Genomic DNA, 11705 nt, shown 5'->3' on the forward strand with positions numbered 1-11705 from the left:
AGAAAATAAACGGGAGAAAAAATGAGAGAAAATAAATGGGAGAAAATGGGAGAAAATAAATGGGTGAAAAAGGGAGAATATAAATGGGAGAAAAAGGGAGAAAATAAACGGCAGAAAACGGGAGAAAAATTAAAAAGGGAGAAAATAAACGGGAGAAAATAAACGGGAGAAAAAATGAGAGAAAATAAATGGGAGAAAATGGGAGAAAAAGGGGAAAAAAGGGGGACCCGTCTGGGGTCCCACCCAGACCCCGCCCATCTAGCGCTAAGCCCCGCCCCGTCCGGATTAAACCCCGCCCCTACAGGGATCCATGTTATTAGCATAACCACGCCCTCACTGACTAAACCCCGCCCACTGTATGTGTGAGGTTTTAAATCCTCCCATTCCCAGCCCCGCCCACTCCCGTTCCCGCGGCGGAAGGGGGCGTGGCCCGTGCCGGAAGCGGCGGGCGGGCGGCGGCGGCAGCGCCGGTGCTGCTCCCGGTCGCGCTGCCGGTCCCGTCATGTCGGGCCGCTGCTGCCACGGGCAGACGCCCAGTCGCGACATCCCGGGCCCCGGAAAGTGCCTCGCCCTGCCCGACGGGGCCCCGCTGCCGCCCGGCGACTACAGCACCACGCCGGGGGGCACCGTGTTCGGGACCACGCCGGGCGGTGAGCGCCGGGCCGCCGGGGGAGAGCGGGGAGCGAGGGAGGGCTCGGTTTGAGCACGGGCTTGCAGGCGCGGGGGAGCGCTGCCGTCCCGTCCCGGGACAGGGAGCGGGAGCCGCCGCCCGGTGCCGGGGCTCGGGGGAGGTTTGGGGACCGGGACGGGCGGACAGCGCCTGCCCGGGGGCCGTGCTGGGGAACTCGCCTCGGGAGCCTCGCGGGGAGCAGCCTCGGCCTCGCCGTGGTTACTGATTAATTCTAATCTCTAATGTTTGCTGTTTTTCCTGGCGGCCAGCAATCCCCGGGGCTTTTTTCTTTATTTCCAACCCCAAATTGTGGAGGCACAGAGCTCTGCTGCTGCCACGGGCTCGTTCCCTCTTTGCTGTCCTGGGCAGAGCCGCCAGGACAGGAACATGCAGGGACTTGTCCTCAAGTAAGAGAAATAAACTGATTGTGCCAAGGGTTCTTCTTGTGTCCCCATCCCTTTTGGGCGTTCATTTTTGACACAGAAGTGGCCGCGGCTCCGGGTGGTGGCACAGGGGCGGTGTGGGCAGTTCCAGCTTTGGGGTGATCCTGGGACGATTTTCTTTCCACGCCTTGTAGAATCCCCCCCGGTGCCGATCGCTGCATCCCTGCCTGGCTGGGTGCCAGCAGCAGGAGCGGTGAAGCCAGGAGAACAAAGCGTGCCAGGGCACGGAGGGCTTGCTGGTCCCGCGGGGTTGCAGGGGTTAAAACGCGGGGACAAGGGGAAGTGACACTGCTGACTCAAGAGCCGGGCTTTGGGCTTGTTTTGGCCGGGCTTTCCCTCCTCTGGAAGCGGCAAATCGCTGAAGGCTCCAGCAGCTCCTGCAGGAGCCACGGCGAGGTGCGGGAGCCTTCCCCAGCCGTGAGTAACCGGCAGAAATGAGATGAGCAATTAGCGCGGCAGAAATGAGATGAGCAATTAGCGGCACGCAGTAATGAGCCCTCCGGGGCTGTCAACCCTTTGTCCCCGGGGAGTTCCTGGGTGTTTGTGCCCAGGGTGTGCCCACCTGGCAGCTCCCGGGGACACCGTGTCCCGTGCTGGGGACACCGTGCTGGGGACACCGTGTGCTGCCCGGCCCTGCTGACGGGAGAAAGGACTCAGAGCTGCTGGAGGACAGACAGGGGGATGTGTGTCTGTCCTGAGGGGCTGGCAGGGAGCAGAGCAGCCCCTGGTGTGTGGCTTTTCCTGCTGAACGCGGCTCTGGGTGGCTGCAGGAGATGTGACAGCCTGCCCAGGGTGTCCTGCTCCTCCTGGCCACATCCCCCTGGCTTTCAGGAGCTCTGGGCATGAGGCTGTTGGAGGAAGGTGGAAGCTCCGTGCTCCCAGTGCTGGTACAGAGCTGCAGTTCCAGGAATCCCTGTTCTCCTCCTGGAGATTCCCAGGAATTTAACACTCCTCTCCCAGCCAGCTGATTGTAGGGATGGATCCTCCTCCCGAAAGAACTGGAGTTCAGAATCGTCAGTGAAAAGTTTTTCGGTGTTTTGAGAACTCCCTGGCAGAAGTCCCTAGGAACACAGCTGCTGGACGTGTTGTTTTATGTATTTATTGGATATTTACAGTGCTCAAACCAAAGGGAGCTGGTTGTTCTGGGACAGATGGTGGCAGGAGCTGTTTGCCCACACGTGTGTACTTTAGTTAACGCTTTTGGGGAGGGCACAAGGACAAGTCCCTTTCCCTCTGGCTGGAAGGGGAGCAGAGCAGGACACACCTAATCCAGAGGGGTGTGCAGCCTCCTTTGGGAAGCAGACACTGTTTTCCAGCACTTGCTGGGTTAAGGCTGTGGGCTGTTTGGAGGGATCCCTTTTCTGCCTGTGGTTTTTGAGCTGTTTCCATGAAATTCCTTTACGAGGAACAGGGTGTTCAGTGGTGTTCCTAGAAATCCATGCCTGGAGGCTCAGCGTGGTTGGCTGGAGCTGGTTAAGCTTTGGAGCATTAACCATCAGTGTAAACCCTGAGCAAGGTGTGTGTAAGTGCTGCTGTGCCAAGGGAAGTGTCCTTGCAGGAATTCCTGCTGGGCAGAGCTCAGAGGGACAGCCCTGTCCTGCCCTGTCCCCTGCTGTGTGTCCACCTGCAGCTTTCAGCCCCGCTTCTGGCCATGAGTGGGAATTAAATTCAGTTTTCTGTTTGCTCTGTGGGCTGGTGCGACCTTGAGCGAGGTGGAAGGGGCTGGATCTGCTGCTTCCAGCCCCTGCCCGGGGTTTGGAGCCCTGTGCTGCCTCGGGGCAGAGTTTGGGTGCCTGATGTGTCACCTTTAGTGGAGGTACAGCGTCAGCGCACCCGGAATTCTGGTGAGTTAACCCAGACTGAAGTGCTGCATCACAATTATCACTTAAATATCCAATCCCTGAGTTTTGGGCTGTAAGGGACCTTAAAGATGATGGAGTTGCCTGCCCTGGGCAGGGAGGGCTGAGCGTGTTCTGTCCCCCCAGGTACCAGGATCATTTACGACCGAAAGTTCTTGATGGAATGCCGCAATTCTCCGGGTGCCAAAACCCCTCCCTCCGACCTTCCCGACATTCCAGGAGTCACCAGCCCCAGCGTGGAGGAGCTGAAGCTTGAAAACCACCACGTGCAGAACTGTGAGGAGAAAGTGAGCGCAGGTGAGTGCAGACAGCAGAACCCCAAAGCCCCAACAGCCTCTGAGGGGCTCTGCTGGTTCCTAGAAGTTCCAGAGCTGGAATGGAGCCAGGAGGTTCCCAGGAAACGTGATCAATTCTCCAGTGACTTCTTGGAAAGTCACAGGGTAACGAGGGTCTCGCAGTTTGATCCTGCTGTGGGCCCCAGCAATGTGACTTTGGCAGTTTTTAGGTGTAATTTGATATGATTCCCATTAATTCAGCGTTTGGGAAGCTGCTGTTGGGTGAGGAGCCCTGTGGAAAGCAGAGGGGCAGCTGCTGCTGCCTCTCCCTGAGCTGGGCCGTGCTGCAGCTGCTGGAGTTTCAAGTTACAATTCAGAGCAGGATTTACTTGGGTTTTTAATATCAGCCTGAGTGGTAAATTTCTCTTGCCTGTTTCTGTCCCTGGTATGACAGGGACACTTCTCTGAGGCCCTGCTGCAACAACACAAGCCAATGTTGCCCTTAAAGAATTGTTTTTAAAGTTATTTGAGGTTATTTCTTGATGCAACCCCAACCTACCAAGTGCAAGTATTTATCTTCTCTCTAAAAATAAAGATCCAAAGGCTCTTTTTGTGTGCTTGCTGCAAGTAAAACCTTTCCAGAGTGAGGATTGCCTCGTGCCTGACACACTGCTGTGACCTGAAGTGGCTCACAGGAGTCCCTGAAATGCAGGCTGGGTGCTGGGCTGTGACTGCCAGAGAATCCCTGTCCTCAGGAGCAGCTCCTGCCTGTCAGGCTGTGGGAGCAGCCCTTGGGCTAACGGGTGTGAAATGTGCCAGGCTGGCTCCTGTCCTCAGCATGGTTCTTTCCATTCCTTGTGACGAGGAAATCCAGGGGTAAGAATCAATTATTTAAAGGGCATTTGCTCTGGTATGTCTGGGGGAGATGCCCCAGCAGTGGCACATTTACCAGAGCTTCACAAGATGATTTTCACACCAACCCTGACCCCTGAATGCAGCTTTTAAGCCCAAACTACCCCATTTCTGAAGCACAGCTGCCGGCCACTCCTTCACTGAAACCTTTGCTGTTTAATGTGCAACTCTGGGGCCTCACCCGTGGTTTTATCCCTCCCAGCAGGTGAGGAAGAGCAGTTTGACATGGACATCTAACACACCTGCCTGGAGAGTGCTGATCCAGTGAAGCACCAGGACTTGTCTGGAGGATTCCCACCAGCCCATGCCTTGAGTGCCTTCCTGCTCTGGGAAAGGCAGATTCCCTCAGGAGAGCAGAGCGTGTCCTGTTCCAGGGGCCAGGCCTCGGGGTGCTGCAGGAGACACTCTCCCCCCTTGGTTTTGGTTCCAGTTTTCTGCTTTTGTTAATCATTTTAATACTGTAACAGTAACAGAAATGCAATATAAGGGAGAAATAAATCATGTGGAGTCTCCTGGTGTGGAGATGAATGCAATAAATGTGGTTTCTGTCCCTTTTTCCAGCAAGAAACTGCTGACCTGAGGTGTTAAATGGTGCTGAGGCTGGGCCAAGCATCCCTGGTCCCCGGGGGAAGTTTTGGTCTGCCAAATCTGCCCCCAGAATAGACAAAAACTGTCCCCTGAGTGCTTCCACAAGGCTCTGTCACAAGTTGTGTCCTAGTGCCTGCCAGGCTCAGGCTGCAGGTGGGATATTTGGGGTCAGTTCAGCTGCAGGCTCTTGGAGGGCTCCTGACTGAGCTCCCTTCTGCCCTGCCAGGGAGGGGAAGGAGCCTCCAGCTTTGCCACTGCAATTCTTTCTGGCGTGTGCTTGCCTGGGTTTGTGATCCATGGTGGAATTTCCCTGCTGCTTTACCCTTGCTTCTCTTTTTCATCTTGTGGTGGGCAGGGAGAAGAGCTTTGGGGAAGAGGGTTAGAAACAAAGTCTGTCTGGGTTTGAGAGGGGAATTTTCGTCAGAGAAAGTTCATTTTGCTGTGGGAAGGTCCAGTTTGGGTCCCCAGGGCAAATATCTTCATTTTTAGCCTCAGTGAGGTTTGATAAATGTGGTGTGGACAGTCTGTAAGACACATCGCTGTTACTGCTGGGGGTGGAGGCCACCTCACAGGAGGAGAATCCTTATGGACAGGGCCTGAACTTCAGACTTCCCAAACCACAGGGAGTGTCTGTGCACATCAGGTTAGGCAGATAGCATTTAAATATCTGCTAATGATGCTCAGCGGTGACATAATGATATGCAAACCCTCCATAATGAGTAACAGAACAAAGCAATTGCTGCAGATAAACCTGCATTTCTCTAAGATAAGATTTAAGGGTTTCCCTGAAATCTTAATGGGAACAAATCCGAATTTATTGCCCTCAGGTGTGACTTATCAGCCTCAGCTGCACCAGTTAGGTTCTGAGGATGGTTTAGAGAGGAGCTGCTGCAGCTGGGATTGACTTTTTTTCTGTGCTAAATCGGTGGTTTTGGTTTAAAATGGCAGTGCTGTGGAGCAGCTGCAGTTTTTGGTTTAGGAAAACTTCCCATGTTGATGGTAATTTCCCCAAAGTTCCCCTATTGAGGGGAAGACTGAAATAGCCCTGACAGGCTGCCAGGCCCTGCAGGGATGAGTCCCTGTGCTTGTGCTGGGGCTTCTCCTGCTGTCCCAGCCAAAATGGGGAATTCCTGCTCTGCTGTGGATTTATGGGGAGAGTTGGATTGATGGAGAGCAGGTTTCCTTCACCAGGGTGGGGTGTCACCCTCCGTGACCTGGGCTGTGTCCCTGTGTCACCCAGGACTGTGGGGTTGGAGGGACACATGATGCTGGTGACCCTGTGTGGCCTTGGATCCCTGAGGTGCCATCCCAAGCTGAGGCTGCATGTCCAAGCAGTTTTGGGATCCCTGAGGTGCCATCCCAAGATGCACATCCAAGCAGCTTTGGGATGCCCTAAGGCACCATCCCAAACTTCACATCCAGGCAGTTTTGGGGTCCCTGAGGTGCCATCCCAAGCTGCACATCCGGGCAGTTTTGGGGTCCCCTGAGGTGCCATCCCAAGCTGCACATCCAGGCAGTTTTGGGGTCCCCTGAGGCACCATCCCAAGCTCATCCCTGCACATCCAAGCAGTTTTGGGGAGCAATGAGCTGATTTCAGCCTTGACCAACCATGGCTGTTGGAGCAGGAGCCTTGTGGTGTTGGGCTTTGGTGCCGGTACAGAAGTGGCTGCCTGGTTTTTGGGGGTGTCAGGTATTGCAGGTAATGCTCTTAAATGCCATTCCTGCCACCTGTAGGAGAGGTAACACGTGCTGGAGGTGTTAATGCTTTGTCTGTGTCCCGGCAGCTTTGGCAGCTTTGCATCGGTATCTGCCGCTTATGCAGATCTGGGAGCATCAAAGCGCCAGGTGCCTCCCCACCGATAATCCAGAGGGAGGGAGGAAACCCTGTGAAACACCTGGCCAGGTGTGACCGGGGTCCTGCTGGGCTCTCGGTGCAGGCCCTGGGGCCATGGGCTCATCAGGGCCGTAGTGGGGGCAGAGAGAGCCGGGGTGTGGTGAGGTGATGTGCACATCTGCTCTGCTGCAATTTGTCCCCAGCCCATTCCTTAAACCTTTCCAGCCGTGGTGTGGGACCAAGTGGTCTCAGCATCCCATTGCTCTGGTGCTTCACCCTTCACTCCCTCCCTTCCCCCTCCCACCCCCAGCTGCTGCATCCTTCAGCCAGGACGTTTTGGATCCATCTCCCTCATGCATTCGCGTTTACAGCTCTCCAAGCTTGCCCGAGCCCTGCCAGGAGCAGCTCAGCATTCCAGGGCACATCCCTGCTTCCCCAGACTCTGCTCCTCACCCGACTTGTGCTGTTTTTTCACAGGCTGAGCCCAGTTGTGCACTGTGGGAGGGAGGGAGGCAGTCGTGGGTGGCTGAGGCACAGCTGGGATGCTCCAGGGAGGTCCAGGGACAAGTTGGCTTTGTCCTTGCATTTCCCATCCCAGCCCCTTTTTGTCTCAACCCGGTGTCCCTGTGTCCTGCCCTACTTCTCTGTGTCCTGCTCCGTGTCCCTGTGTCCCAGTCAAGGGACAAACGCCACCTGCCCAGCCCAGCTCGTGCTTCAATGCACCATTTGTACAAATACCACCCTCGGTCTGTTTGTTCTCACTCTTTCCTTTCTCTGTGTCCAAAGCATCTGTGCCTGCTGTCCCCCTGGCTGAGCCAGCCCTTCCCAGAGCAGGAACCTGCCAGCTCCCCCAGCCCTGGGATGCCCTGAAGGGTCGTGGGCAGGACTGGGTCTGTCCCCCACTTTATTGTCCTCGTGTCTGGGCTCCTGTGACCCCCAGCCGATGTAGATTGGGGCAGGAGCAGGGCCAGAGCTCTCCCTGCTCAGGTCAGGTCGAGCCTGACAGATCCTTGCCTAAACCCGACTTTATTGTCATTATCCACACTTTGATGTTTTCCTTACAGCCCTGGAATCCCAGCCTTTATTTTTCCACCCTGCTCTTCCCAGCCAACGGCCTCTGCCTCCCCCTGCCCCGCCACAACTTTTGAACCCGCTGCTGGATTCCAGTCAGGCGTGACGGAGGGGCAGAGATGGCAGAGACAGATAGAGCACCGGGAAGAGGGGCAGAGATGGCAGAGATGGCAGAGATACAGCCCCTGGCAGAGATGGCAGAGATACAGCACCGGGAAGAGGGGCAGAGATGGCAGAGATACAGCACCGGGAAGAGGGGCAGAGATGGCAGAGATACAGCCCCTGGCAGAGATGGCAGACATAGAGCACGGGGAAGAGGGACAGAGATGGCAGAGATAGATACAGCACCGGGAAGAGGGGCAGAGATGGCTGAGATACAGCCCCCGGAGGGGCAGGGGTCCCGGGGGGGGCGCTGGGGGGAGTGAATCCTCCTGCTTTGGAACCCTCTGTGAGCCGCAGTAACAAAACTGCGGCGAAAGAGGCAAAATACTGTAATTTTCCATCACCCAGAGCACAGACGGGCAGGTTCCTGCTTTGCCTCCTGCCGGGGGTCAGCCCCGCGCCCCCGGCCCACCCTTGACAGCTCCTGCAAATGACCCTCTAATGACGGGATGGTCGCGGTGTGAAAGCTGTAGGAATATGGAAGCGGCCCCGGGGAGGGCCCGCTGCGGCGGGGGAGCAGCAGACACGCTTTGTTTATCCGCCGGCCGGGATGTGGATTGCGGATAATCAGCCTGGGCTGGGATGTGGAGTCGGGGCCGCTGCTCCCAGGAGGGGCGGGGTGGGGGTGGTCGCTGTCCCAGGGCCACCCGCCGCCAGCCCCGGTGCTTGCTTGGGGTCCCGCCAGTCCCCTCTGCTGCCTGGGGGTCGCCGGTGGGTCCCCACGCGTGTGTCGTGTCCCCGTGCAGCTGTGAGCCTGGCTCCGCCAAAGCCGGGCTGGTCCCCGCTGCCATGCGGGGGGACACGGTGACCCCGGGGCTGCCATGCGGGGGGACACGGTGACCCCGGGGCGCTCGGGACCCCGGCATCGCCCCCAGCCCCAGCGCTCCTCCGGATGGTGACCCAAAGGAGCTGCCTGCAGCACAGGGCTTAGGATGCACTGCTCTTACAGGGCACGGCCCTTCCCTGACCTCCGAGGGGTAAATAAAGGAGGAAAATCCCTTCAGCCTCCCCTGCCACGCCTGCAGGTGCCTCCCTTGCTGTTGAGCAACCCCTCATCAGGGTGGGAGCAGCTTTGTCCTTATCTCATGTGAGCTTTGGAGCTTTCCAGCATCTCTTGCACTGTTGGAGGGACTCCCTGCTCTGGTAGTTTCAGAGCAGGCAGAGCCCACCTGCTCTCGGAGCAGGCTGCAGCCAGAGCAGGGAGGAGCTCTGGGGGCAACAGATGGGACACAGAGAAGGGGACACTCACACCCTCATGCCATCAACAGCAAAAATCAGCAGAACCCAATGGACATTTTTAATATATATAATTTATTGATGAGTTGTACAGCTGTGACCTTTTCACTACCAGCCCATCCAGCGAGGGGGAAAAGGTTTGAGCAGAGCTGTGGTTATTTCTCTGTAACAGCTGCCCCCCTGGATCTGCCAGGTGGGGCTCTGGACATTGGCCAATACATTCACTTGTCTGAGTTGCAATAGAAATCTGACAGTTTTAATAGAAATATAACAGAATTCTTAGGAGAAACACCTAAACTCCAGGGGAGATTGAAAATCCTCGTGGTGTGTATGCTCAGCATGGCCAGACACTGCAGCTGCAGGGCTCTGAGGACCTGTGGCTCCTTGATGATTCCCATGGCTGGGAATTCCCATTGCCTGAGCCGTGTGGTGGCAGGGAGCAGCTGCCATGCCCCAGCCCTGCACCTCAGCTCCTGCCTCTGTCCCACACAGGGCAGCCTCCAGCTCCTTGGTAAGCACAGCACGGGGCACCACCACCCCAGAGCTGTCCCTGGTGCCACAGGGAGGTGGCTGGTGGCCTTTTCCACGTGCAGCCTGGATCCAGCCAGGCACTGTGGCCGTGCAGTGTAGCAGAGCTGCCGGGCACCCACTGCTCCCCAGGTCCAGCCAGGGCTGTGCCAGCCCGCAGGGCTTCAGAGACACCCTGCCCTGCGCAGTGCTGCTGGGTCCTTGGGGCACTTCTGGGCACAGATTTGCACCTTCCTGGCGGGCTAGAGCTCGGCCTCAGTTGCAGCCACACTCCTCGATGATCATGTCCTCGTGGTGGCGAACGACGACCTCGCCCTTCTCGTAGTAGAGCATGGAGAGGGGGCTCATCTTAACTGGGGAGCAGGCAGGACACGGCACCTGGTTGGGCTTGTAGAGCTGCAGCAAACTCTGTGGGAGACACGGGAAGGGCAGAACATCCCCCTGCTGGGCTGTGGGGTGCGGGGGAGGCAGGGGCAGCGCCCCTCTTACCTGGATGTAGGCGTGGTTGGTGGGCTTGAAGGTCTCATCCACGGGCGAGGGGCACAGCCCCTCGCAGCGGTAGGCGTTGTACTTCTTGGGGTAGACGATCCAGCTGCCCCAGCCCGTCTGCTCGAAATCCACCACCATGTCCACCCTGCGGCACAGAGACCGGCCCTGCTCCCGCGGGGAGGCCGCGGCTTTGATCCTCTGCCTCTCCCTCCTGTTCCTGCGCTGCCGCCGCGCCCCCGCGCCCGGCGAGCCGCTGTCGCGCATGATGTACTTGGAGGTCTCCGCCGTCCTGATCAGGCTGTGCTCTCCTGGAGACTTGTCCTTGGAGAAGACGAGCAGCAGGACGCTGTCCGCCACGTCCTGGGGCAGGGCTGGGTCCCCGTGGCCGCTGTCTCCCGGCGCGGCGGTGGCAGCGCTCACCTCCCACTGCCCCCTTCCCGCGGGGCTCTGGTGCCCAGCGAGAGCAGCTTGGTGCAGCCAGGCCCGCAGCAGGTTGGTGACCTCGAAGACTTTCCAGGAAGCCTGGGTGGCAGAGGGAATGCCAGCCACGGTGCCCAGGAAGAGCTGGTGGGCGCAGGCTCCGTGTGCCCGGCACCTGCGCCGCTGGCTGTGGTAGATGTCCAGGGAGACGTTGCGGGCTCGGGAGAGGCCGGGCAGGCGGACACGGAGCTGAGCCAGACTCACCTCCTGGCTGCTGGACAGCGAGGACATGTCGAAGGAGAGCGCCCAGCGGGAGCCGTTCTGCAGGGAGCCTGAAAGCCGAGGGCACGGTGAGGGGAGTGGTGCCAGGGGTGCCAGGGCTGGGGGGGAAGGTGCCCCCCGCCTGCTGCCGGGAACCAGAGGCTCGGGAGAAAGCAGCTGGACCACCTGAGAGCCAGCCAGAGCCTCAGGCAGGGCAGGGATGTGGAGTGAGGATCCCTGGGCGGGGGTGCATGGGGACAGTGCAGGTCCCGGGGATGGCGCAGCTCCCAGGACAGGGAGGCTCGGGGACAGCGGCAGTCCCGAGACAGGGATGCCCGGGAACGGTGCCGGTCCTGGAAATAATGCGGGCCCAAAGACAGGGATGCTCGGGGACGGTGCCGGTCCCGGGACAGGGATGCCCGCGGCGCCACTCACCGTGTGGGGAGAGGCTGAGAGCGGCGGCGGCGGCGGCGCGGAGCGGGGCGGGAGGGGCGCGGAGCAGCTGCAGCATCAGCGGGGGACAGCGCTGCGGGGCGCGGGCCGGTGCCCAGGTGAGCTCCCGGGGGGACGCTCCGGTCGGTGCCCAGGTGAGTGCCCGGGTCGGAGCGCAGCCCAGGCGGAGCAGGGCGAGGGCGCAGAGCGCCAGCGCGGGCACGGAGCGGAGCGGGACCCGCATGTCTGCCCGGGCCACCCGCAGCCGCCCTATTTGTACAGCGGCCCCGAGCGCCGCCCCGGGCGGCCCCGGCGCCCCCCTCCCCGACAGCCCCCTCCCCTCTTCTCCCCGTCCCTCTTCCCATCCCTCCGTCCCTATCTCTGTCCTCCCTCCCCTCCACCCCCATCTACCTCCCGGCCATCCCTCCCCATTTCCACTGCCCTCGTTCCCCGCCCTGCTCTTTCTCCGTTTCTCCTTCTCCCCATCCTTCCCCCGCTGCCTCCAGCCTTCCATCCATCATTCCA

The 11705-nt window shown here is 59.0% G+C and overlaps 2 protein-coding genes across 3 annotated transcripts; one reads left to right on the forward strand and one right to left on the reverse strand.

Moving 5' to 3' along the window:
• Positions 1–417: 417 nt before the first annotated feature.
• On the forward strand, positions 418–4692 carry EIF4EBP1 (eukaryotic translation initiation factor 4E binding protein 1). Of its 2 annotated transcripts, none has more exons than XM_041424925.1 (3): positions 418–650; positions 3099–3269; positions 4362–4692. In XM_041424925.1, exons 1-3 carry the CDS (start codon positions 503–505, stop codon positions 4394–4396), a joined length of 354 nt encoding a protein of 117 aa, XP_041280859.1. In that variant the 5' UTR covers positions 418–502; the 3' UTR covers positions 4397–4692. The 2 variants fall into 2 exon arrangements, with proteins under 2 accessions (XP_041280859.1, XP_041280860.1); XM_041424926.1 differs by having other exon boundaries at positions 4365–4692.
• Positions 4693–9833: 5141 nt separating this feature from the next.
• On the reverse strand, positions 9834–11501 carry NODAL (nodal growth differentiation factor). The gene is made up of 3 exons (XM_041424881.1): positions 11184–11501; positions 10068–10819; positions 9834–9986 (listed from the first exon to the last, which is right to left on the reverse strand). The coding sequence occupies exons 1-3, from the start codon at positions 11422–11424 to the stop codon at positions 9834–9836; spliced, it is 1146 nt and encodes a 381-aa protein (XP_041280815.1). The 5' UTR covers positions 11425–11501.
• Positions 11502–11705: the final 204 nt, after the last annotated feature.

This window comes from Onychostruthus taczanowskii, unplaced genomic scaffold (assembly GCF_017590055.1).
Source record: "Onychostruthus taczanowskii isolate IOZ18803 unplaced genomic scaffold, ASM1759005v1 scaffold84, whole genome shotgun sequence".
In the NCBI taxonomy this organism is placed as follows: Eukaryota; Metazoa; Chordata; class Aves; order Passeriformes; family Passeridae; genus Onychostruthus; species Onychostruthus taczanowskii.